This window comes from Colias eurytheme, chromosome 18, assembly GCF_061535395.1.
Source record: "Colias eurytheme isolate Ceu_HAF_F1 chromosome 18, ilColEury1 Martin Lab GWU primary, whole genome shotgun sequence".
Taxonomy (NCBI): domain Eukaryota; kingdom Metazoa; phylum Arthropoda; class Insecta; order Lepidoptera; family Pieridae; genus Colias; species Colias eurytheme.
The window spans coordinates 10,233,461-10,259,599 of record NC_142997.1 but is presented as its reverse complement, the minus strand read 5'-3'; the positions used below and the strand labels follow the sequence as shown (position 1 = coordinate 10,259,599).

At 34.3% G+C, this 26,139-nt stretch overlaps 1 protein-coding gene across 3 annotated transcripts in view; it reads left to right on the top strand.

The window, feature by feature from the left end:
• ps (RNA-binding protein Nova-1-like protein passilla) overlaps positions 1-26,139 on the top strand; it is a 59,778-nt gene that overhangs the window by 8,288 nt on the left and 25,351 nt on the right. For all 3 annotated transcript variants that reach the window (XM_090112419.1, XM_090112418.1, XM_090112420.1), the window contains one exon: positions 25,140-25,286. In XM_090112419.1, the coding sequence (XP_089968545.1) occupies positions 25,140-25,286 (147 nt within the window). The remainder of the gene's footprint in view (positions 1-25,139; positions 25,287-26,139) is intronic.

Genomic DNA, 26,139 nt, shown 5'->3' with positions numbered 1-26,139 from the left:
CATTAAGTAATATTACTTCAATTTAATGTTTACAACGTGATGTATCTATACTAGAAATCGAAACGTACCTATTTGCTTAGTACTTACCTACTATACTTAGTACTAATTAAGGTCGTTTAAGTTAGCGTGCATAAGACCTTAGTTAATATATGCCCCATATTAATTTTCAAGTACGTTGATAGCTTAATGTTATTAAGCGCTTAGTTTTTAATATCACAAAGGGGATTAATTATGATGTGCATACGTGGATTTTGCTCGCAAACAAGGGAAGCGAACGTTTTGGGTTCGATATTTGTGACAGGCGTTTATTATACGTTTTCTATATAATTTCTATTTTCTACATAGTAAAAATCCTTATTTTATTTTTGCATACTATTGTCGAGATAATTTAATGGAGATTAATCCCATACTTTTTAAAAATTGATTTACTTCAATAGAATTGGAAAAAAACACCGAAATAGGTCCAAAAATTTTCCTGTCCGTCATGTGTGAAACCTGAAAACACTATAACTTGTGAAAAAATCCATCATTTGAGTTAAATTTTTTTTTTAAATATTTGTTTATGGCATATGCACTGGTTGTCTCGTGAATTTTCTTCATATTTTTTATCATGAGTTTTCCTTCCTGAACCTTTTTAATCTTGATACCTAATATTTGTCGGACTTCGTTCTACTGTAGGTACATATCGCAATGAAAAATAGTATTGGCGTGAACGGGAATTAATCGCACTGCCTATAAATTAATATTTAATTGTAAGTAATAAAAAGGTAATTATAAACTGTAGGAACTTGCTTTAATTCATGATGTAAGAAATCCTATTTTGTCTATATTTACAAGATATTTTCAACAGTAGTGAAAGTAAAAACGCACAGAAAAACAATAACAAATTATCATAACATACAAACGGTTATTATCAGTGCAACGGACTATTATAAAACATTTTCGCCTTCGCGCTCGGCGGTGGGGAAAATTGCGATGGCGTGCGACACCACGCTTCCTAACACATTTAATAGATAACTGCATATTTTAATACTTTTTTGTTGAATTAGATTGTGTTTTCAATCGTCTTGTTACCAATTTATTCCGTGATATTACATTGAAGTTACAAATTGTAAATAATAGACTGTGAAAGTAGTAGGTACATGGCAATCGGTAAGAAACTATAGTCAAGTTATATAAATTTTTATACAATTTTTTATTTAGATTTTATATTTACTGTAGAAAAGGAGTATTTGTTAACTGGCAACCTACACCCTTATAAGGGACGCATAAAAATAATTTTAATTTTCTTATTAGAAGACGATATTGTACACATAAATAGCATATTCAATAAATTTAATCGATACAATAAAGCACATTAATCGATGTATGTACGTGTTAGGTGTTAATCTATGCGCATAGCAATTGTGCGGTAAGAAAGCGCACGCGCACCCGGCGTGTATTACTTAATGACTCTATGTCGATTGTCATAGTAAGACATAATGTTACATTGGTAAGGCTAAGGTTAGTGTGAAATTCTTTTGCTCTGCTTTTTATTGCACCTTAGTATGAAAAAACTAACTTAAGCGTTTTTGGAAATAGTTTGTCGCGAGATAGGAAGTAATTTTATATGCAAAACTACGTTACGCGTTTGCAGCTATCTTTCAATGGAAATTGTGTAAAAATAATACCTCAAAGAAGATTTAAATAATTCTTCTTAATTTTTATAAGAGAAAATCAAAAAATTTAGAATATGCATTTTAAAAGCTGTTATTTTATTGAAGTTTTATTGTAAGTAGAAACGAAGCTGACATTTTAGTATTATTCGTTATCCACCTACTACAGATTCATGTGGAGATAATAACGATAAATTAAAGTTGTATCTAAATTGCCAAATTAAAATCCGACCACACTAAAACTGTTTTTATCCTCGATTCTCCAGACGACATTTCCCCAAGGATGCCTCGCTGAGAACACTCCGACGCCTCCGAGAGGGCTTTACACAATTGCCAGGCGAGATGTGCTTCATACAATTAGTTGCCTGCCACCTACATGTATCCTACTTTTTATTATAAATTTATGGGAATGTTTGGATGTATGTTTGTTACTCTTTCTCGCGAAAAGCTCTATAAATTTGCCCGTCGGTTCGTTCGTGATGGAAGAACGCGGCATATCTCTACTGTTTAGGTATGTAGATTTATTTCCGCCTGTATAAGGATAGCAATTAATAACTGTAATAACAAATTATAAAAAAATCTTGAGAAGTTCCAGGGAAAATAGCTAATTTATATAATTAGCCCAGTAAAAGATCGTCTGCGACTTCAAAGCCACTGTCACGGTCGGGCCCTCTTTTGTGACGGGAAATCTTGACTTGGCTTTAATTACCGCCTCGTTGTTATCGGGGGATGCCTCTGTCTTGATATAATTGTGTCTCTGATGGAGCTTTTATTTCCTTTTGTGTAATGCTCGGTAATTATTAGACCGACTCTAAAAAAGAGGTTGTAAACGTTATGTACAAGTATTTGTCTTCGTTGGCAATGCATGAAGTATATCTGTTTGAGATTGTAAAAAAGGATCTTCTTTTAGGTTTTCTTGGAAACTAATTATCTCGTAAACTTGAAATGATAATTTCTACGTAGGTATCACATTTATAGACCGGATGATCAACTGTCTAACTAATATTATAGCTAAGATTGTTCCTTACTCGATAATTAATCAAGCATATTGCCTAATTGAATAAGGATGAAATCTAACATACGCATAGTTTATAGTTAAGCATATTACGGAATATTAAATCCTATCTAGCTTTATTAAATTTGCGTCAATCTTTTGATTTTTCACCATATTATTTTAAGAACAATAGGTCTATCTAAATAGTTAGGAAAAGTGAGTAGGCGGACGCGTGTAACATTAAAAATATATTAAAAGTATTCGACTCGGATCATTCCTTTGTCTTATAATACAAAGCTTTTGTTAATTTAAATATGCCCCGAGCAAAATGTATTTTTTTCGAAATTATTATTTCAATCTTAGAGCGAAATATGAAACTATTACTGAATACTGGTACCTAGAAATTTGCTATTGTTTTAACGTTCATTTTATTTTGTAATTTTTTGTGAAATAATATCTCTCGTCTTTATTCTTTTTAATACAAATGTGGGACCTAAATAATATCACTGTGGTCTTGGTATCGGTCTCTCCTCACTATTGAAAATATTGTGTACTAGCTTTCCGCCCGCGGCTTCGCCCGCGTTTTCAAATAAAAGCCGCATAGTGCCCGTTACCGTGGGATATCTGGGATAAAACCTATCCTATGTGTTAATCCAAGTTACCCTCTATATGTGTGCTTAATTTCATTGTAATCGGTTCAGTAGTATTTGCGTGAAAGAGTAACAAACACACGCATACACATCGTCACATACTTTCGCATTTATAATATTAGTAGGATAACAAAAATTGTGTGTAATTTGTTTTTATAAAAACCACAGATAACATTGAAATCCTTCTATTTCCTACAAAGGGTCACAAATCGCATACACAAATGGCATAACATACATTATCCATGTTTTTACTTTCAATAACGAATAGGTAATGTGACGGATGCGCTCGTGTATGTATGAATATGGGTCAATCAATTTTTAAAGGTCCCGATCATAATTTTCTCGTATTTTTTTTTTTAACTTAATTTTCAGCATTTTACTATTTCATTTAGAAGATAATTCTTCGTAGATTAAGATTATATAGGCAGCAGTGATGTTGATTACATACATTTGTGGATTTAACTTCACGAACCGATCTATTCACGGGAAATAATGTCCTTTGGACAACTTACACAATAGTACTTTTTTAAATGTTAAATTCCCTTCAGAATTAAAATAAATTCTTCTAATATTAAATAATAAATAATATTTTGATATTTGTTCTATTTACACCCAAAATACGAAATATTTTTATTAAAATTGAAACGAATGATGTCTTTTGAACAACCAAACAATGTTTCATATATAAAAAAGTTTCAGTAAAGCGGAAATAGTGATATTTTTTACAAAAAAACTATTAAGGCGAGCTTGTTACGTATCGTATTATTGATTTTACTTAATTAAAATGAACTGATTCTCGATATAACTGAATGAATGAAGTATAATGTGATTTTCATATGGGGACATCTTAGTCGTCTTGATTTTTGAAATGTTAAAATTACAATTAAACTAGACATAAAATTGCGTAATAAAAATGTGTTCCCGAAACAGCCGAGTAATAAACAAAACATGAACTATTTAACTGTTAAAGTATAAGTTTTATATAATTATTGTCCTAGGGACAACCAAATTGTCCATGGTACAACCACTTTGGTTGGCCAAGTGACTGGTTGTCCGCGGGACATTTTTTAAATTTTGACCCGCCAAGCAAATACTATTGTTATTTTATATATTAATCTCAGCTCACACTAAATTATAGACGAAAGCGCATCTCGTGTAGTATAATTGATAACAATGCATCAAGTACTTATGTTTTAATCACAGTTGTCTGACGGACTGACAATAAAGCCACCCCACACTCACCAACGTTGCTCGGACGACTGTTGCCGTGATTTTATACAAATCAAAATGGCGTTTGAGCCCGACAGTTAATTATTGTGTTTAGCTTGTTGTTTAGGAATCTACCGCGCCATCTGTGTTTTGTTTTCATAACTAAATTACGGTTGTCTGTGAGACCTGTGCAATGTAGATGATTTATGGGGACAAAAGTAAAATGCCTGAAAATCGTATTATATCCAATAAAAAAAAATTATTTGTATGTTTTTATGTCAATAATCATTAACTGAAACAAGAAGTGTATTTGGTATTTATGGTCGTGATAGTATGTGTTCGTGCTGCGAAGTTTGTTAATGCATTGTAGCTTGGGGACAAATGTGATAGTAGGTACTGGAAAATTGCATTTAGTCTCTGGACAACCATGAAACTACGCACAAATTAATAAAACAATTAAAATTTTGTTTACAATAATGTTAGAAAATATTAAAAAGAATATAATTAAAACCAATTTAACTCTTTATGATTTCATGTTTATTAATTATCGTTCAGGGACATGATGCGTGTACCGTCGGACCATTAAAAGTTGATCGACCCATATATTTGTATGTGTGTATGTCAGTTCATCAATATTCGGATCGCGACGGCTCACTTTCGTTTTTGCGTTATTGTTGCGTAACGTAAGTTGTAACAGACTAGTGCTAAGCGGGTTACGTGTATTAGTGGGTTATGTTTAGTAGCTTAGTGCATCGTCACCATATTAATAGACTAGAGTAGATAATTTTTGAAACAAAAAAAAATCGCAGTCGGATGAAACCCATTAGAAAAGGAGAGGAATATGATGAAAATTAAAGGAAAAATAAATTACGGTCAATCCGAGTTCGGGAAAAGGGAGGGGGGAGCTTTTAAGAGAAAAAAATGGTTTCTCTTGATTTCCGACAAAACTACAAGTCCTACGGAAAAAAGTTCAATGGCAAAGTTGTAGATAATAAAAAGATCTACAACTTTTGTATTGACAATTTTTTACATAACCTCAAAATTTAGGTGAAAAATTAAAAAAACCAAGTTTTTGGTTTTTTATTTTTATCTACTTCAAAATTTTTTTTTTTTCTACGAAATTTGGTGGAAACTTGCTTTATTATGTCCCAAATACACTGTAATTTATTTGACTGAAAATATTTATTTTTTCGCCTTATTTTGAATTAATACCAAAAAAACAACCTAATTTTCAATCGAAAAGTCACCCGTCAAAATATCAGCTTTTTTCAAAAACTTGGGGAGCCTTTTATTCATTGAAATCTCTACTTTCATATGGTGTAAAAAAATATAAACATGACCATAGTAAATGTTCTCAGAAAATGCATACAAACAGTGTGAAAATGAGCTTTTACTAAATCAGGCACACTTCTCAAACTACCTGAAATGTTTTTATCGACATCATTTTGCTTTTGAATATGCTGTAAAATATTATACTTAGAACAGATAATTTTTTTTCTTTTGAAATATTACCGAAAAGCCGATACAAGAGAAGATATAGAGTTCGAGAAGTATGCCTGATTTAGTAAAAGCTAATTATGACACTGTTTGTAAGCATTTCCTGAGAACATTTACTATGGTAAGGTTTATTTTTTTTACACCATATAAAAGTAGAGATTTTGATGAATAAAAGGCTCCCAAAGTTTTTGAAAAAAGCTGATATTTTGACGGGTGACTTTTCGATTGAAAATTAGGTTATTTTTTTGGTATTAATTCAAAATAAGGCGAAAAAATAAATATTTTCAGTCAAATAAATTACAGTGTATTTGGGACATAATAAAGCAAGTTTCCACCAAATTTCGTAGAAAAAAAATAAATTTTGAAGTAGTTAAAAATAAAAAACCAAAAACTTGGTTTTTTGAATTTTTCACCTAAATTTTGAGGTTATGTGAAAAAATTGTCAATACAAAAGTTGTAGATTTTTTTATTACCTACAACTTTGCCATTGAACTTTTTTCCGTAGGACTTGTAGTTTTGTCGGAAATCAAGAGAAACCATTTTTTTCTCTTAAAAGCTCCCCCCTCCCTTTTCCCGAACTCGGATTGACCGTAATTTATTTTTCCTTTAATTTTCATCATATTCCTCTCCTTTTCTAATGGGTTTCATCCGACTGCGATTTTTTTGCACTTTCTATTATTTTTAAAGGGATCTACCCCAGTGTATAATAATTTGGTCTAGACAAAAGTAAATAAAAAAACTGAACACTAGAGCGCACGCGCGGGGGACATAGGTCACCCAGTGCTATACAGGGTGGAAGGTTAAGATGGGGCATGAAGGGCAGGTACCTTAACCGTTGTAGCTACATGAAAACGTTCTTAGGAGACTATCCTTAAATTCTTGAGAAATTTTAATCTACATTCACAGATTTTTGAAAAAATGTACGGTCAGCAAGGAAATCGGCAGTTTTCAAAAAAAATTTTTTTGATGCCAATCGATCCAGTTTCTCATGGGGATCAAAACACTCTAAAAGACCAACTGAGGTATGAGTACTAGAAAAGTCAGAAATCGCGAAAAACTATTTTCATTCATGAACAAGTAAAAAGACAAAGGCACAGCAACATAACATGCCAGCGACGCGGGGGCGTGAGCGGGCGGTGGCTGGCAGCTCGTGCACGAGATGAAAAATTATTTAAATTTGAATATCGAACGAACACGTCACATTTTTATGGCTTATGTAAACAATAACACATAGAAAACAAAAGTTACCAGAAGTCACTCTGTCTTCACTAAGAATGTCCTTAAATAATTTAGAATTAGAACGTTTAGATCTGTTAGAGGCTTACTTTTTAAATAATAAAAACCCAACAGTTGCATTGGAATGGTACAGGAATAAATACCCAATGCGACATGTACCGACGCGAAAGGTAATTGCGAATCTTGGAAAAAATCTAGCAGAAAGTGGCTCATTTAAGAAAAGCTTGACACGTCCGCGTCGTTCAGGCGTATTGAATGAGAATACGGTGATAGCAATTTTGGCACTAATTGTGGAAGCATATCCCGAAATTTCTTCAAAACAAGTTGCCGTTGAAGTTGGTTGTTCGCACTGGATAGTTTTAAAAACATGGAAGAAATACGGCTACAAATGCTACCGCCATGGACGATTAGTCCAAGCATTGCAATCTGGGGACTATGCACGCAGAGTTGCATTTTGCAGATGGTTACGGGGCAAATTTAGTAGAGATAATGATTTTATGAGTTTTCTATTAGCGCATCTTTTGTTGAATCACTTATTTTCTTAGTGAATGTGTGGAAATAGTTTTTCGCGATTTCTGACTTTTCTAGTACTCATACCTCAGTTGGTCTTTTAGAGTGTTTTGATCCCTATGAGAAACTGGATCGATTGGCATCAAAAAAATTTTTTTTGAAAACTGCCGATTTCCTTGCTGACCGTACATTTTTTTAAAAATCTGTGAATGTAGATTAAAATTTCTCAAGAATTTAAGGATAGTCTCCTAAGAACGTTTTCATGTAGCTACAACGGTTAAGGTACCTGCCCTTCATGCCCCATCTTAACCTTCCACCCTGTATATTGCTAAATATTTTTTTAAAGAATCGTGCTTGAGTGTTGTTGTCTCAGGTATTCCCCGACTACCAATCACCGAACATTTTAGCAGCGTGTCAGCTTCCTTGGTGCAACGAAGTGTACTCTGCGAAAATATAAAAGTACATGGGTGACGCATGTCCCCCGCGCGAGCGTTCTAGGAAGTTTTTGAAATCATACAATTACGAGTGAAAATCAAGTATACCGCTTTTATTTTTTACTGCTCTTATGATCAATTTATACTTTTAAGAAATTATTAATATAATGGGTAACTAAAATCGAAATAAAATACTCATATTCGAGTGCTAGGACATACTTATTTTTTATTGAAAATAAAATTTTATTGGATAAGAACAACTTATTCTTAAACTTTATAATTAGATGATTATTTTTACCAAATTTGTAGTTTCCAAAGTAAAAAAAAACTGATTGATCACAATAAGTAAAAAATTAGTTACTTTTCACAGAGGTTTATGTTTAGCTCATAATTTAAGTAAAATGAGAAAATATTTATATTTTTTTTGTTTCATCACATAAAAATAAAGTTGATTCATAAATAAGTATTTCGTTTACTTTTTAAACTACGGTTTTTATGAAAAAAAACGTGCTTCGTATTGGGTGACATATGTGACCCACGCGTGCACTCAAGGAAAATTTTAGGCGCGAGCGCTCTAGTGTTAAAAAAAATGTTATTTTGTAGGCATAGACACGTTTCTGGTATATACTCTGTAGCTTAATGGGTCATCATCAACCAAATTATTGGTATAGGCTAAGTCTTGGAAAAAAAAAATGATTGGTCTATTTTGTGGGCAAAGACAGGCTTGTGAGCTGCCTTAATTGGGAGCTGATAGATGCAGTAGTCATACAATCTGGTTCAATGACATACAGTGTTTTATAACGATTATTTTTTTGTCTTTTTTCTATGATCTTATATTAACGTGTGTATTTCTTATACAGTAGTCGGGCAAATGAATAAAGGTTATATTTTTCGCAGAAGTCTCAAAGCTTGGTTGTGTTGTTGATAAGGAAATCAAGACTTTTCTGTAGTATTTAGTTATAGGTCTTCTGAACAACGTGAAATTCGAGACGGTACTGTTGTGTAGCTTCCATGTTTCGAGCTTGACCTAATTTTGACGCGTGAGATGGAAATTCTCTGTTATTCTTACTTGTAAGGGTATTGAGAACGTTGTTAGGTCTGGTTGTTAAAAAAATTTGTCTAAAAATTTACGATGATTATACTTTGAGTAATAATGTTTGGTAAAGTGTGAAAATTATAACGAAATTGTGATCTTTTAATTATTTCATTTTTTTTTCTATTGTGGGTAGTATAGAATAATGTATCACTTAAATAGACGCGTCATTTGCTCCGTTGTTATTATGATTTTCACTGCTTTCCATTCATTTTCTCGCGTACAAAGAAGTCCATTAGTCTGTTCTAGCTGAAAAACTATCTTGATTGCAACATCTAAGTGCGATTGAATAGTTTTTTATTTCAAAATTAACACGCTCATTATATGTATTGGATTGAACAATAGAATCATAAATTGTCTATTACTGTAGTAAGATTTTTACTACAATTGCAAAAAAAAAAATACATTTTAAATTAAGTATATTACGGCAAAAACATTGAATACACAAAATATGACGAGGTTCTGTAATATCTTCAAGTTTGGGTATACCTTAAGTACGAACACTAAACTCCAAAACAGACAATTTACATAACCATCCAAGTTAACAAGATTGCAAAGCAAATGTAGTGCTACAGTAGGTACATCGGCAAATGTAAACAAATGTAGTGCCACAGTACATCGATGTTAGCGGACCTCTCGGCGGCCGACAGCTGTTTACTTAGGACACTTCTGAATGCTCGCAGGCGTTAAATATACACCTCTTTTATCATGCCTGTTTGTACAGCTTGAATTAATTCTTATAGATAACACGTAACGAGGCTTTTTTTTCTTTTTTCGACAATGCGTACATAGCGTACGTTTTTATAGGACATGTATAATTGTATAATGTAGGTGTGTTGAGTGTTCCATGTCTAATTAAAAATGCTAAGAAAATAATGTGGCATACATGATTAAAGTTAAAATTAAGTGCGTGGAAATAATTGATTGGGCTTAGTATTATGATTAAGTTTATTAAATGATTGTATTAAAATATAAAGAATCATTTACCTGCATATTTCTTTTAAAGAAACTATTAATATATAACTATTTTTTTAACGTCCAACGTAATTTAACACAATGGACGAAAAATCAAACCTCAATTCGTAAAAATCTGAACATAGGTAATATAACAATATTTCTATTAACATATTCCTTAAACTATTGTTATAACTAGCATACCAAAACAATGGGATTTGTAACGTATCGTGTATATCAGTTTCCATTATTTAGTTGTGCCTCAAATTCCTTCAAATCTTTTTTACGTGAACGACTTAAAAAAAGCCCTCTATTCACCCTAATTTTTACATCCATTAGTATTACAACATTGTGTTGAAGTTCTCTATCTATTACCACCAGTTGTACATCATTGGCCTTAAAGGAAATTTTCTGATGTTCAACGACGTCGTCTCTATTACGGGCACAGTGGGCGACCACTTGATGCAATTCCAGCCGCAATTGTTACTGATTACGAGCCTTATCGATAATATTGTTTGCTCATTGAGCGCTCTTTATTGATACACAAGTATTCAAGGCTTTTCCTGCTCGTGTCTTGGAGTACGTACTGATATTGGTTTATTAATGTCGTGTGTAATGCTCCTGTTCTGTGACAGTTTAAATTAATGGTGTAGATGGCAAGGGGTCATAGTTTTAACGAAAGAGAGAAAAAAATATAAAGAAATTGATTGGATTTTTACTGCTCGAGCTCGAGCTCGTCTACAAGTTGCCAAACAGCGCCCACATTGTTTCTTGCAATCATATTAAATTTGTATTTGACTGAGGCTATTTCGTTTGCATTCAAAAGTTTTTGTGCATTTGGCACGTGTATGAGATTTCTATCTAAATGAAACGGAACGAAGAAATTGTGTCCTCCTTATTTTTGCAAGACTTCTCATTATTTTCCTCTTTTTACTTACCTTATTACTGAATATTACCTAAAGTAATATCTAGTCTTTATACTTTTTCATCACTCACATTTACTTAACATGAAAAATCACTTTGTGAATTGCTGAAAGTTAGAGCGGCGTGGAAGTTAGCAAAAGGTGTCATGATCGTGTGATTTATGCGCGATGGTATCACCTAACAATGAACCTAAATGACGCGGGTTATTGCCTTTTGTTGAACTTTTTCCCGTCCAAATTGGTATTGGAAGTTTTTTCGTATTTGCCTCGCGTATTCTGCAGTGATTGTGTAATGGTACGGAATGGTATCTGGCGTTTACTAAACGCAACTGTTTAAGGGGATTGTTTATGAATTTTGTTGAAATTACTCGAGTAGCCTGTAATTACTTTAGATTGATTCTCCGCCCGCAAAACTGGATTTAGATAGCCCCTTGGAAATGGAGAAAAAGAGCAGATAAATTTTATCATGTTATACGGAAGCAGTGATCACAATTCTCTACTTTAATAGATCCATTTTAATGAAGAATTGTATTAAAAATGCATAGTTTTATATTATCTAACCTAGCAATAAAATTATTCACCATTTATCATAGTTATCATTTTTCTTCGGTTTAATCATAAGCAATTAAATAGATAATTAAGACAATGCGACTAAATGTAGTACAAAGAAGAAATATAAACTGAAGAAGAAAGGAACTAGATTAAATAGTTCACAAAGTCAACGTTGAACACTAAATAGAGTTTAGGATTGCGACGAAGTTAGGCCGGGTTCGGAACCCAGTTACGGCACAATAGAATGAATTACGGCGACGTGCAGGGGATGCGAAATGCGTTAAGTGCCATTTAGTTTCCACGTTACAGAGTTTAGGGTAAACTTTGATGGATCGAGCAACTATATATTTGGGGCATTTCATTCTTGATGCGTTCAATCGGCGGTAGGAAAATGTACGTGGTTACAAGTTTGGTTTTGACAGGCAAGGATTCTGGAAGTTTCTCTGATTTAATAAGTAATACGTAATGATCGCTGAGGCCAGTTCCAGATAATTATTTCGAAATATACTGATATGACTTATCTCTTGATGCTTATACCATAAATTTGTGCTTTGGACGAATCCATTCTATCTTTATCATCGGTTATTGTATAAAGATATTGTCACATATCTCTCTACACGTTCCTCCTCTTCATAGCCAGCTCTTCATAGCCAGGTGCAAAAAACCGTTTATTGTCATTCCGTATTAAGTTTAGTTACACAAGCGTATCAAGTAATGAATTAAAATACGTCTGGGCTATCAGCCGAGCTTCATAGTGCCCAGATACGAGGGCTAATGCTACACAAGCACCGTCAAGTTGCCAGCAATTCTCACAATGCTGCATTGCGGTCCGATTAACTCGCCTGCCTCAACCATTACCTTGATAACTTCGTTCTGAATGATGTGACCGTAAAACTGAACAAATAAATGCACTCTGTTTGCTACAATGTACCAGAAAAACGGCTATAAAAGATTTGGATGCTCTAAATTTTGTGCCGTCTCGAATCATTGTGTACGAATATCTAAAGTTTTAACTGAATTGCAGTTGCAGTTTTAGCTTTTTAATAGTGTTCTACAATGTATAGCCAATGTTATTTAGAGTCATTCCCAACATTATTTTTAAGCACGTGTTCATCTCGCTCCAATTTACCAACTTGGCAGGAAACAGAAAAATATCTTCACGTGCTAATATAAAACATTTTATTACAAACTTTATCAAAGGAATATCGCAACACTGTGACCTCAGGCTAAGATAACTAATTCGAGCCGTATAGTTATCAGTTAATTCAGTGCGCTCGTATGCCCGTAAAAATGGGTAATTGTTACGATGTCCGCTTGTTTATCGCCCAATTAAATGTTATTCGTAACGTACCTACACGCGTGGAGTTAAACAAAAAGTGCATCGAATCGCGTGCTCGAGCAACAATAGCTGATTTATTATTGATACATAACCGATAATAAATGCGTATTCGTCCTTTCGTGTATTCGCACAACTAGATATATGTTCATAGTTCGTTCCACTTAAAGTTTTTGACTTAATAAATTATAGAGAACGTTCCAGAAACAATATTGTATGTGGATGCAGGACGCACAAAGCAAAAATTGCGCTTTTGTTTTCTATGCTCGAATAGACACAAAACATTTCATGTAAATACCTGAAGTTGAGGTTCGGAAAATCTGTTGTTGCGATGATAATGCACGTAGGTACTGTATAGTGGAAAATTTTTCGTGGAAAAATGTTTTAATTCAGGGTTTGCGCGATAAATATTAATGCCCACGTCCCATTCTGGTGTCCTCTATGGAGGCACGCACCTGGCTCATGGAAAATTTTATAGCTGGATAATCTAGATTTTCATATTGAATAAGGTTAGGATAGTAACTAGTTACTCAGCTCGGCTTTGCATGTGCAGGGCCGGAGGGTATAATTTTGCACGTTAATTTACTCAAAAAAAAGAAGGTTCTTTATTAACCCATGTAGAAATTACAGACAATCTAGGGCCTAATACATCATATTATACTTTCTAAGTACATCATTTCAAATTCGATGAGTTGTTTAGGAGCTAGTAAATAAACAAACGGTCGCTGCGGGCGATTTCAGTTTATACATAGTAAATTGATTAAACAGCACAACTAAAACGAACTGTATTACATAAAATATAGTTTAAATATTTTAATTTATATGAATATAAGGTGTCTTCAAATGTGTAGTTGGTACAATTTTAATTGATTTAATTGAATCGGGCATAAAAATAATTAATCTTTCATCGGATTTTCCAGTGCCTTAAGTTTTTTCACACTCAAACATATTAACGGTCACGCAATTATGCTCAAATACCTATGCTGTACGTGACACCTACAGATAGAAATTTTACACGATATTGAAACGATATGGTTTTAAACGCTATTTATTTCAAGTATATCCGATTTTAGAATCTATATGTGAACGGTGGTTAATGTGGTAAGGTCAAGCCCCTAATAAATATTGATTGCTATTCACCTAATGTTATTTGAGGTTCCTCCAATATTCCGCCGATCGGACTGATAAGAATAATTTCGTTTAGTGCGGACACCGCGTTTTTACAAACCTTTTCGTGTTACCCAAATATTTTGGTAGCCCTAATGGTTATTTTTCTTTCATCTCTTGGCTTTGGTTATTTTAACAAGAGCTTAATTATTAAAAAATGTTCTATTAATTTACTTGGAAGTTAGACTATCTATGAGAGAAAGAGTGCAAACTGTGCAAATTCGAATAATTTATAGTGGCCGTGAAAACAATTCCATAAAAAAATGATCGTGTGAGTCAGACAGGTAAATCGTAGGTATAGATGTCGATGAAGTCACTTAAAATTCTGTAACAATATTGATTCATTTCATAAATTATAATTTCTATCAAATGTTTTTTGTAAGGAAAATAAAATAAACAAGCAGCGGTTAATTAACGTTATAAATTTATAATGTCTGAAGAATCTTGATTTAGGAGCATCAATGAATTATTTAGACTCAAATTTTCGGGAGTACAATAACACAGTTTCTGCTTAATTAACCCGTGTCCAAGTTTAAGGCAGGGATCTTGTTAATTTCAGACTCTTGTTATTTCTACCCTTTGTTTAATAAGACGTTCCTAGTATCTTGGTAATTTCCGTCATATAAATAACTGAAGTATTCCTGAATGGTTTACGTGACGTCGCTTGTCCAAACTAAGTAAAGCTTATGCCATGGGTTTTAAAAAAATATTTGAATGTTTTCTTATACAAATATGTTCTATTATTCTGGAACTGGTACACTTAATGGTAAAAAACAAATGAATTGACGATATATTTCCATTTGATAATAGTCGTAGTAGATCACATTCAGGATCTAGCTACTACGTCACTTATGGATAACGTATGAGAACAAATTAGAACAAGATGGATGTTCGACACTTGTGCGGAATTTCAGAAGCATATTGACTAACAGTTGAAATATTATTCCCACGGACGAGCATACTTGCACGTACCTCAGTTCAAAGTACATTGGGGTAAACCGCAACAGCAGTAAAGTCATCAGTGTCACACCGCAGCACTTAACTAGTAAGCGTTTGTGCCTCTATTGATTTATTTCACCTTCGACTAGTGCGTCTTGTATGTATTCTTAAGAAGCTGTTAGTCAGCGATGAGTCATTACGTGCATGTAGGATTTATATGGCTATTTTTAATCCTTGGTTAGGTAAGGTTTGCATATAAGCCATTGATTTAAAACGATTCATGTCAATATCCACATCCTTAAAAACTCTTACGTACACAAAAATATGTGTACTCCTCATAATGGTAACATTTTTCTTGAAATATGTTAAGCGCCCCATTATATCATTGACATAATGGCTTTAAAATATTCGAGTCGATAGTCGAGTACCATTATATTTTCAACTCAAAGCTGACCTACATTTTAATTCGATAGCGGTTTGGCAAAAATTTAGAGAAGTTGTAGCGATTACGGCGGCCAAACTCGAAGTACTGACGTCACCGCACAGTTTGCGTTTATAGTACGTACGGATTAAAAATATGGTTTCTACAAAGCCAGGGCGTAAACAAATAAGTAGCACGTGTAAGTTCTGGCACGCGCCCCAATATTATCAATATTTTTGAGCGAGCGAGTCTTATCATTAGTTTCTTGGCAAGGACGTGATGTATTTGGCCGAAATTTGCCAGCGGGGATCGCTGCAATGCGACAACCGTACCTGGCAGGCCAGTGCTAAGATAGCAGCTAGCGATTAATATCCAACTTTCAGCTTGTCATACCTATTATTTTAAAACATAATGCGGTACAAATGTTCTGTTCTGTTCAAAGAATTCGTTCTTTAAATCTTCTTCAATTTCCAGCTAGTTTGCGAATATCAGAAAACTCATTGAACAAGAAGCCGTATTTCAACGTTAGATATTAAATCTAGCGAAATACGATAGGTTCTATAAATAATACATTATTTTCTGACGATTCGTGCGTTTTGATCCCGTTGACATTTCGACAGATATATCGCAAAATGAACTGGTTGCCAATTATTATTGGACAAATGCAATTTGTACAACGAATGGGTCCGTACTGTTTGTGACGTTATTGCTTTTGAAATTAGCAATGTTCATAGACCAGTATTGCTTTGACTCTGAATGAAGCAAACAAACACTTTGCTTGACTCTAAAGCAAGGGAATTTCCTGGTCAAATCGAAATATAGAAGTAAGATATTATACATTATTATCCCCGATTTCTTGGAATCTACGAATGCTACCTGAGGTTATCATACCTTTTTACATAGCTAAGAACATGCACATGTTTTTAAAAACATCTGCAGACACATTTTCATAGAGATTTTTTTCAATATCTTTGTTTAAAACGAGTTAACTTAATTACTTTAATGTTATTATTTTTAGTTTAAAAGCCATTTCTTTGAATTGTTTGCAGCGATATGGATTTTTATTGCTGAGAATTATTGTTTAACTCAACCTTTACATAAAAACTCAAAAAAACCCAGACCAAATAAGTAAAATAAAAAATTAAACGCTAAATGCGAAGATAAAGTGTCATTTTCAAGAAAAAAATTAAAATTGCAATAACTCTTCAACGGCTAACTTTTGGATATGGTATTATAAGATCAAATCAGTTTGTTTTGACCCCTACTACACGCTCTTAACAGGAATAGGTCGACTTAACCTGTAACCCTGTATATTTGAATGAAAGGGATCCTGGAGATGGCATTTTTTATATGAATTGAATAGCTTATTTTATGGATCGATGCTATTACAAGGCTCGAGTCTCGACGTCAATCATAAATATTTTATGCTCCACTTGTGTTTTCATTTTACACGCGTTTTATTTATATTTTAAAACGTGTTAAAAACTTGAGACAAATACAGTAAATTAATCATATTTCAATCCTGTTCTAACAAACACTCAGTTTAATAAGGCCACCAAAATTTGCTGAGATATTCTAGGTCTTAAAGGAAAGTAGAAAATTATAGAGTTTATGAGATTCTCTAAAAAGAGCAAATTTATTTTCGCAGAAAGATAAAGAAAGGGACCACGTGTCCCATTCAGTGATTTATTGTGGAGATATTTTATCCCTATTTATCAGGGGATTTCTCCTTAGCGACCGCAGATTTTATTTCCAGTTGTTGACAAACTTTTGTTCTTAGATAGAATCGTTTTGTCGAAGCAACTTAGCGGGTGTTGATCGATCGCGCGATATATTTTAGTGCCCTTTGTTAGAGTGATGGATTGTCTGATGAATATTGACAGAAAACCGTTTAGAATAAAATGGAAATGCGAACTCAGCGGGGATATATCTTGAGGAAGATTTTAGAGAATGTTTTAAGTTAGGAAAATGAGGAATTGGATCTTGCTAGATTACAAAGTGTGTTCAACTTTTGGAGATACATTATCTAACAAACTGATAAAAACTTTGACGTTAAAATGGTTCATACATACGTTAAAATGTTCATATTTATAATTTAAGGATTATAAACCAAGCTAAGAGCGTAATAATACGCCATTTATTTTTTGCACTTTTAAAATTCACGGCCATAAAAGTGTAGGCATCCAATATGCGACCTATTTCAACGCTGAAACGAATATACGGAATGAATAGTTTTTAATTGCAAAGTTGCATAGGAGTGCTGTGGGATTTGGGAGAGCGCAGTGCGGCGGTCGCAATGTGCACCAGATTCTCAATGGCACATGTGGAGCATTAGTGGCTTATAAAGTATTAAAGAAATACTCTTTTACTGGAGCACGCCATGTTTGTGGATTGCCGGATCTCTTCAAGTGTGTCCCGCTTGGAACGGGGACTGTTTGACGTTGATAAATTGCTTGAGATGTAGGATTGTGGAAGTTTTAGTTAGCAATGCTAAATTGATATTGTCCTGTATTCTATTGTCCTTTCGTCTCCATCATTTTCACGTTACATTGTGTGGCGGGTCGGAAAGAAAAGCGGAGGATCAATACGCGTGAAATATCGTTCTGACATTCCCGAATCTAAACCTTTGCGCCATTATATAAAAATTTCACTGAACAACCGATCGGGGATCAAAGAAATTTATTTTGCCAATAACTTTTTTCACAAAGTTCGCCTAGTACCAGACCAAAAAGAAACATCTTTGTTGTTGACCACTAAACAAATATAAAAGATCGATTCACAAATAAGAGCGGTATCGAGAAGCTCCCGAATCAGTTGAGTGTGAGTTTCAAAAGCGGTTATAATAAAGGCAGAAAAAAGAATGTTGGCGGCTCGAGGGCTCGTTTTGAAGCCGTATTCAGACCACAAAGGGTTCCCGTCTTTGTCGCTGCGCTAACATTCTGCACGTTGTTTTAGTCTCATTACTGCTGTGTTTGCTCTCTTGTGTATTGTTTGTTGTGAATGGATTCGCGACATTTATCATCTGATGGTTTTTGTTGAAACGCAAAAAGCGTTCATGTTGCCCCATTGAGTTGTATAAAGGGACGCGCTTTTGCTTTCACGTTAATAAATACATTGTTCAGCTCTGTTTTTATAATAAGTAGGTCTGTATACTATCTGTGTTACTTTTCCTCGTTCATTTTAATGCAAATAATTAATTCAGATAAGATAGGAAAATTCAGATGAGATAAACAAAACCTTCATATTACAATAATTATTTTATTTTAAGATTATTTATTAGACGACTCTTTAGAAATTATGTAATTACACATATTATACAACATTAACGATTCGAATTCGCGAAACATAATTTCCTACGAAAATCTTAAACTTCATCGTTTGTCAATAGTTACTTATGTTGCAAAGTGGCTTGGTAACAGCTAATCTTCAAGGTTACATTAATAACCGCAGAACAAACAGTCTCACATAATAATTTATCTTATCGTTATCAGAACAATTAGTTCAGCTCGCAATTAATTAATCTGATCTCGGAGCTGGAGGAGTTTTTCTCCGCGATAAATTTAACTGCTTCGCTAATTGGATAGTTTTAAACCTTTTCTATGGCCCTGCAATTTGACGTGGCTCTGAAACTTTATGAGTAATTAAAATTAGTTCTTGCCCTTCTTTTGTCCAATTTCTACGTTTTATTTTGTGATATCTATATGCTGTTGATAAAGTTTTATAGCAGAGAATTGCAGTTGGAAAACTTGGGAAGTAGCACACTTAAGTTTACACCACTTCTCGTGTCTTCGAGTTAACTGAATTTTTTCTTCTTCCGATTTGAGGGTAATAAATGTTTGACTTAGTTTTTCCTTTTATGTAAGCGTAATTCTGAGTTTCATTTTGTGATCATCGTTACATCTTTATGAAGTAAATAAACTATCTTTTTAATTAATGTGACTATTTTTAAAGAAAGATAAAGAATAATTATATTTCAATAAAGTTTTTTTGCAATAAAGTTTTAATGGTGAAGATTTTTGCGTTTTTGATTGTATATTTGAGGTAACCAACCAATTTTAAATACTACAAGATATAATATATTCTGTGAAATATCAAATAGTTAATCTGATTATTTATGGACGACAATCAACATAACTTTAACACGGGAATTAGGAGAAGATAAATTGCAAATTTATTATGTTTTAAAATATATTTATTCGTTTAGATTACAAAAATTTCGACGTCTCACACGTAATAGTTACGAACATCGGGAGATTTGCCAAAATATTATTTAACAGAGCAACCTATATGTGGGATATAGAATATAAACATAATAGAGCCTTAGAGTTCATTGTGTTTGTTTCGAGACAGCCGTCCCCGGTGGTGTCTGAACAGAGAATGAATGATAAGTATTTAGGGAGGAACTTATCTATAGTTACAACAACTATTGAGTACTGCATGTGATTATTAGGTATATGCTACTTATTTCTGAATCTCGCGTAGAAGATGTCAACATTCCGAATTAGACTACTCTTTAGAAATTTCTAAAGATGTAAACTGCATGATGCAAAATTACCACAGATTAAAAACATTTCTTCAATCAAGGCAACAAATCGAAACAATGAAAGCATTAATAAAAACCACCAATAATCGTTGAACATACAAATACATAGTAAACACAAAGGAAATGATACTAGCTCGGAAACATTCTGTAAACGATCAACGTTTATCGGGCATTGTAAATCCCGTCGCACTTGAATACATTATGCAGCTGTATTGATTGGTTGTATGCGAACACGTGTGATTAGTATTAGTTGCACAACGAGACTAGTGCAGTGTTACGACACGATCTATTGAGGTAGCGGCGCATCTCCGGTGGTGTTCGGAACTGGGCTTCTTGTCAATCTGATGTTAGAGATTTGTTGGCCTAAATCCTGGGGTTGGAATACGTGCCAGACCGGTTGTAAATGGAAAAACTATGTTATCAAACTCTAGAAGTCATATTGAGTGAAAAAATATTTGTGTTTAAAAAATGTTTGTGTCTTGTAATATGCTATTAAGATTTAAATGATGTGATCAATTAAACGCTTCCATTAGCCTTGCCAAATTGGCAAAGATGACAATGCTGTATTTTGGGTTCCCATTCAGTTCTAGCGTAACGTGAAAGGGTTGGAAATTAGTGGGAGTTTCGGGAAGACATTTGCTCATATTAATTGTAGGCGATTTGAAAGGGTAGTATTATTCACTATCATGATGGGTATATACGCTATATATACGTATTGGATTCATTGATTGAATCGAAAGTGCATTATTAGTAGTTATTAGATTGTATATTGCAGTCAGTGCAATAATTGACCACTTTCAATTTCTCAAGTGGATTGGTGGACCTTATTAACAATTTGCATTCGTCTGACTTGATTTATAATATCACTTTCTAACATTAAAATGCTAGGCTTGATAGGATCATTCTTGCTGTTAAGTTTGGGTCAGTTTTAAGTATTTTGCATAAACGTTTAAACTTTAATGCATTTCTTTGCATTAAAATAATTATTGTCACGATGCTTGTAACCTAAGAGACTTTTTTCTTTTCCTTCAAACGTTACATTTCACTTCAAAAGTTCATAATCACAAAGCGTTTCTACAATTTAGTTTCAATGCCTATACGTAGGAGTCTCGTTCATGAAGCGGAGCATTTATCTCGAGAGGTAACCTCAGCCGCATATGGGTGAAGTCCCTTAACAACGAGGTCGTGGGGACCCGTGCGGTTTTGCTGTTCATTTCTCATTGTCCTATATTATATGATGAGTTGTTCTTTGTTAATTGGAAACATAATGAATACAGATAACATGCTTTAAATGAAATCAGCTGCTTCGTTTTTGTAGTGGTATTCCTTATCAATCTGATATACAAATGATAAACATCTCACCTAACGGTTGTTTAAAAATGTGGCTTATAAATATACAACGATAAGTTGTCTATGTGAATAAAAAATTGATAAAAGTGTCAAATAAAATAGCACAGACTGATGAAGAAATGCCCCATGCCCGATCCCTCATCGACTATAGGCTGAAGTATGTTACATCATCGGTTATCTATTTTTATGTTATTATCACAGCTTATCATTAGGTAATACCTCTATTCGTGCCGTTATCTAGCATAAATTGTATCAAATAAAAAAGGCCGGGTGGAACGGAGCCGCCTTTTTCGCCACTCGTAAAAACTTCTGTTTAGTCGATAAAAGGGTGATAAACTCCTCCTCAATTATCATGTATTGCGTGATAGCAGGTGCTCCGGCTGTATTGAGGTCACCGCAGTGGGCCGCCAGTCGCTACTTGACGGAGGAACGTGGGCGATCATTGTTACATTAAATTACTTATTGGGTCAATAGCTCTGTTTCTATTGCGGACCGTTCTAATTACGCGAGAGAAAAGACGTAGCCGGTTATTGACGTATGTGGCGCATAGACGACTTTTTAACAATGCATTATTGATTTAGCGTCCTGATTTGAGCAATAATGGAGGGTATTGTTTAGTTCATCAAAACAATTGAATAAATTGACTACTGCTTGTTAATTAAGTGCTATGATGATTGTTCCTTTAACTCCTCGAGGAGCATAGGGCCTCAGTAAACTTTTTCCAGTCACGTCGATTTTGGGCTTTTGCTTTGACTTCTTGCCACGACAGGCCGGTTTTATTTAGTTCAGCAACCACGGATCTCCTCCACGATGCAGGGGGACGACCTTTTCTTCTACGACCATTCGGGGGCGTCCAGTCTAAAGCTGTTTTTGCTATATTTTGTTCCGGCCTCCTAAGGCAGTGTCCTATCCACCCCCACTTCCTGGAGCAGATTTGTTGGTCTATAGGTTGCTGATTGGTTATTTTCCAGAGTTCTTCATTGGAAATTGTATCAGGCCAAAAAATTCGTAATATACTTCTTAAGCATTTGTTCAGGCATACCTGGAGTCTGTTGGAGATAGCTTGTGTTACTTTCCAAGTCTCACAACCATATAGCAGTATCGACTTTACATTGCTCTCGAAGATTCGCAATTTAAGCTGACGGGATAAGCGACTTGATTTCCAAATCGGAGATAACTGTGCAAAAGCAGCTTTTGCTTTCTGTATTCTATTTTCAATATCAACCTCTGCACCACCGTTAGGGCTCAGAATACTTCCTAGATAGCAAAATGTAGGTACTTCTCGGATTGATTTTCCATTTAATGATATTTGCAGCTGTTCATTTGTCAATGCAGTTTTCATGACAACAGTTTTTTGGGTGTTGATTCTCAATCCGACTTTTGCTGCAGCAGATTGAAGTGCGCATGCATTTATATTAAGGTGTTCTATTCTATTTGATACCAAGCAAATATCATCTGCGTAGTCAAGATCTAGGAGTTGACTGCCGTTACCCCATGGAATGCCCGTTCGGTGCGCTGTAGCTTCGCACAGTACATCGTCAAGAAGAACAATGAACATAATTGGCGACAAAAGACATCCTTGTCTCACTCCAGAATTAAGCTTGATGGGATTGGAAAGCTGGCCATTATGAAGAACTCTGCAAGAGCTGTTGGTGTAGAAAGACCGAATGATATTTATGATTTTGGTAGGCAAACCTCTATTCTCAAGGGATTGCCAAAGTGCGGACCATCTTATTGTATCGAAGGCTTTTTCGAAGTCAACAAACATATAAAAGACATCAGATTGCCATTCTGTACATTGCTCAGCTATTATTCGTAGCGTACTGATATGGTCCACACATGACCTGCCCTTTCTGAATCCAGCTTGATTTTCTCTCAAAGTCGCTTCAAAGGCGAGTGAAAGGCGGTTTAAGATTATTTTAGTTAGCACCTTCGACACAATGGAGAATTAAGTGCTATACTACCTACTAACTATAATGGCGACGGTATAATTACAGGGTTCATAATAAAATCAGCAGATGAGATATAATTATAATAAGTTTAACACTATCTTTATTTCAAGAAGTAAAACTTTTAATTGAACCGTTCACGATGTTAACTGCTCATCTTCAGAAACTAATTTCGATGCTGTAAAGAGTTTCTTGCACCGTTAAGTGCAAAGTGCTATTCCTTTTTATCTTTAAAACCTTAAGCTTCTGAGCTGTCTCTGCCGTACCGATTACTGGATTTTTCCTAAATGGAACTAGAAGCCTTCCAAGATCCGTTTCACTCAATAATATTGAATATCGTTCGAAAAACATGGCACGTAAATGAACACGCGGGGCTATCAGCCGCGTCTGCATTGCGTAAACACTCATATATTTGAACGAACTTGTTTGTATTCAAATTGCAAATCCAATCACTTTCTTCTGTTTTTCCTATCGGGAACGGGAGGAGTGTCGGGAAATATTGGCTTAAACTTTTCCGTGTTTCGTTTTATCGATATTATTCCTGTTTGTTTTGTAACAATCTGAGATATACCTACTCTTTAGATTCGATTATTATTATCAACCATTGCGTTCTAGTTATTACCAAGTTATTACCTATCTTAATCACATATTTATAAAGATCACTTTAATTTAATATTTTTATAATCATAGGAATCATTCCAACGAAGGCTTTTAACTTGGTTATTTCCGAAGGCTGTTGATTGTTCGGCGTCGTGTATTGTTCATATGTTAGGTACTTCTGTCAGCTTTGTTCTCGATTCACTTCATAAATCATCCTTTATATCGTCTAGCCGCTGGTGTGTAGAATTAGCTACTTACAGTATGCATGGTATATGTATAAATGCATAGACATCTAGATCGTCGATTCGTGGTAGTCTGGTCTGTACTGTCTTAGCTTTATGTGGTTTCACGTCAAGTACTCTAGTAGATTTTATATTGTGATTTATCATTTTGTATTCGCCTTTTGTTTTTATATTGACTTCTATTGTACATGGTATTAGATCAAACGTTTCAATCTATTCATCGTTCTGTCTCATAGCGTTAATAGGCAAGTGTAATAATAGCTCAATCTTCATTAGCCTAATTCTTGAACGAGAGTAAATTTAAATCATTTACAAGGCTGTCAATTTAACATTTATAATTGAGGTAGTTAATCATGAGCACTATGACTTACATCAACTAGTAGGTGTGGTGTAGACTTATAACCAGCGCTACACTTACATAAAATATTTAATCTCTTAATCAATTTGTATGAGTCGCTTCTATTTCACTACTGAAAGATTTTTAAATATCATAAACATTACTTTTCTATCATTTCACGGAACTACTGTGTCTTCAAGCTCACCGACTTTACTATTGGCATTATTCATTTTAAAAGGGGTCACACGTGGAGCATGTTCAAAATTTGTAACAAAAATATTAATTGCATTAATAAATCTGGAGCGGAATAAACTTCAAACGCTAGTTTGAACTAATAATGTATCTGCATTCTTCTTCTATCATACAAAGTGTTAACTGTGTCGTAATAATAACATTTATTGGGTGGATCGTTGAAATTTTGCGACATATTTCACGAAGGGCTCCCGCATAATAGCATCGCATCAAAATTCAATATCGCATCGTGCTTGGCTTGACAACACAGTACTTCCAGATTGAAGGGCCCGATCTAAGTGTGGTTTCTTTGCCAGCCGTGGAGCCGACGTACCACTTCAAGGTGCTGGTGCCTTCCATGGTGGCCGGCGCTATCATCGGCAAGGGGGGGGAGACCATCGCCCAACTGCAGAAGGACACTGGAGCGCGCGTCAAGATGTCCAAGTCACATGATTTTTATCCAGGTAAGTGTTGTTGCTGTTATTATGCATTAAAAATATAATTATATTCATAAACATGTATACAGTTTTAAATAGCAGGGAAGATAAACTATTCGCGAATGGCTGAGATAAAATCCAATAGTCTACCATTGAAACTAAGTGTTGCGTATTTTACTAAACGTTTGCCTACTAAAAGTCTATTATACTTTACATTTAAACTTTTTCCACACAATAATGTCCTCAACCCACACTTTCCCTTTTCCCAATTTCATCGCGTTCAACTCTCAGCGTTTAAAACTTTTGTCAATCTATTTCGTATGGCGGGATATGAATGTAATAAAGTACGTCGTGATTCCCGATCAACCCGGAACTGGAGACGCTCATCTGGCAAACACACCGGCTGCGATCGAAGATGGCGGCTGATAGATTGCAATATTCAGACGCCAATATCCTCCGCGAGAAGTGGCGAATAAAATGCTCCGATGTTAAATTTGATATTTATGAAGATAAGTTTCATTCCATTTCGTGCATATGATATCGGTATCTAAACGGGACACTTGCACAGAATTTGGACTGATTGGCTTTAGCATTGACGTATTTTAAGTTTGTAGGTACTGATCATAAATATGAAAAAATAATAGCAGACTTAGCGATAAGTTTGTATTCATATCAAACAAACAATTTTGATTTGCGTCATACTGAGATTGGAATAATTGCACTTCTAAGAATTGATCTCATATTTGACCCAGAGCGCGATAAAAATAAATTTCTATTGATAGCCTTTTTTACCCAACACAGGTCAATATGAAAATTAGGTCAGATGTAATCAAATGAATAATTGGAGCAAAATAAAGTTTGACAGCGGAACCATTAAAAA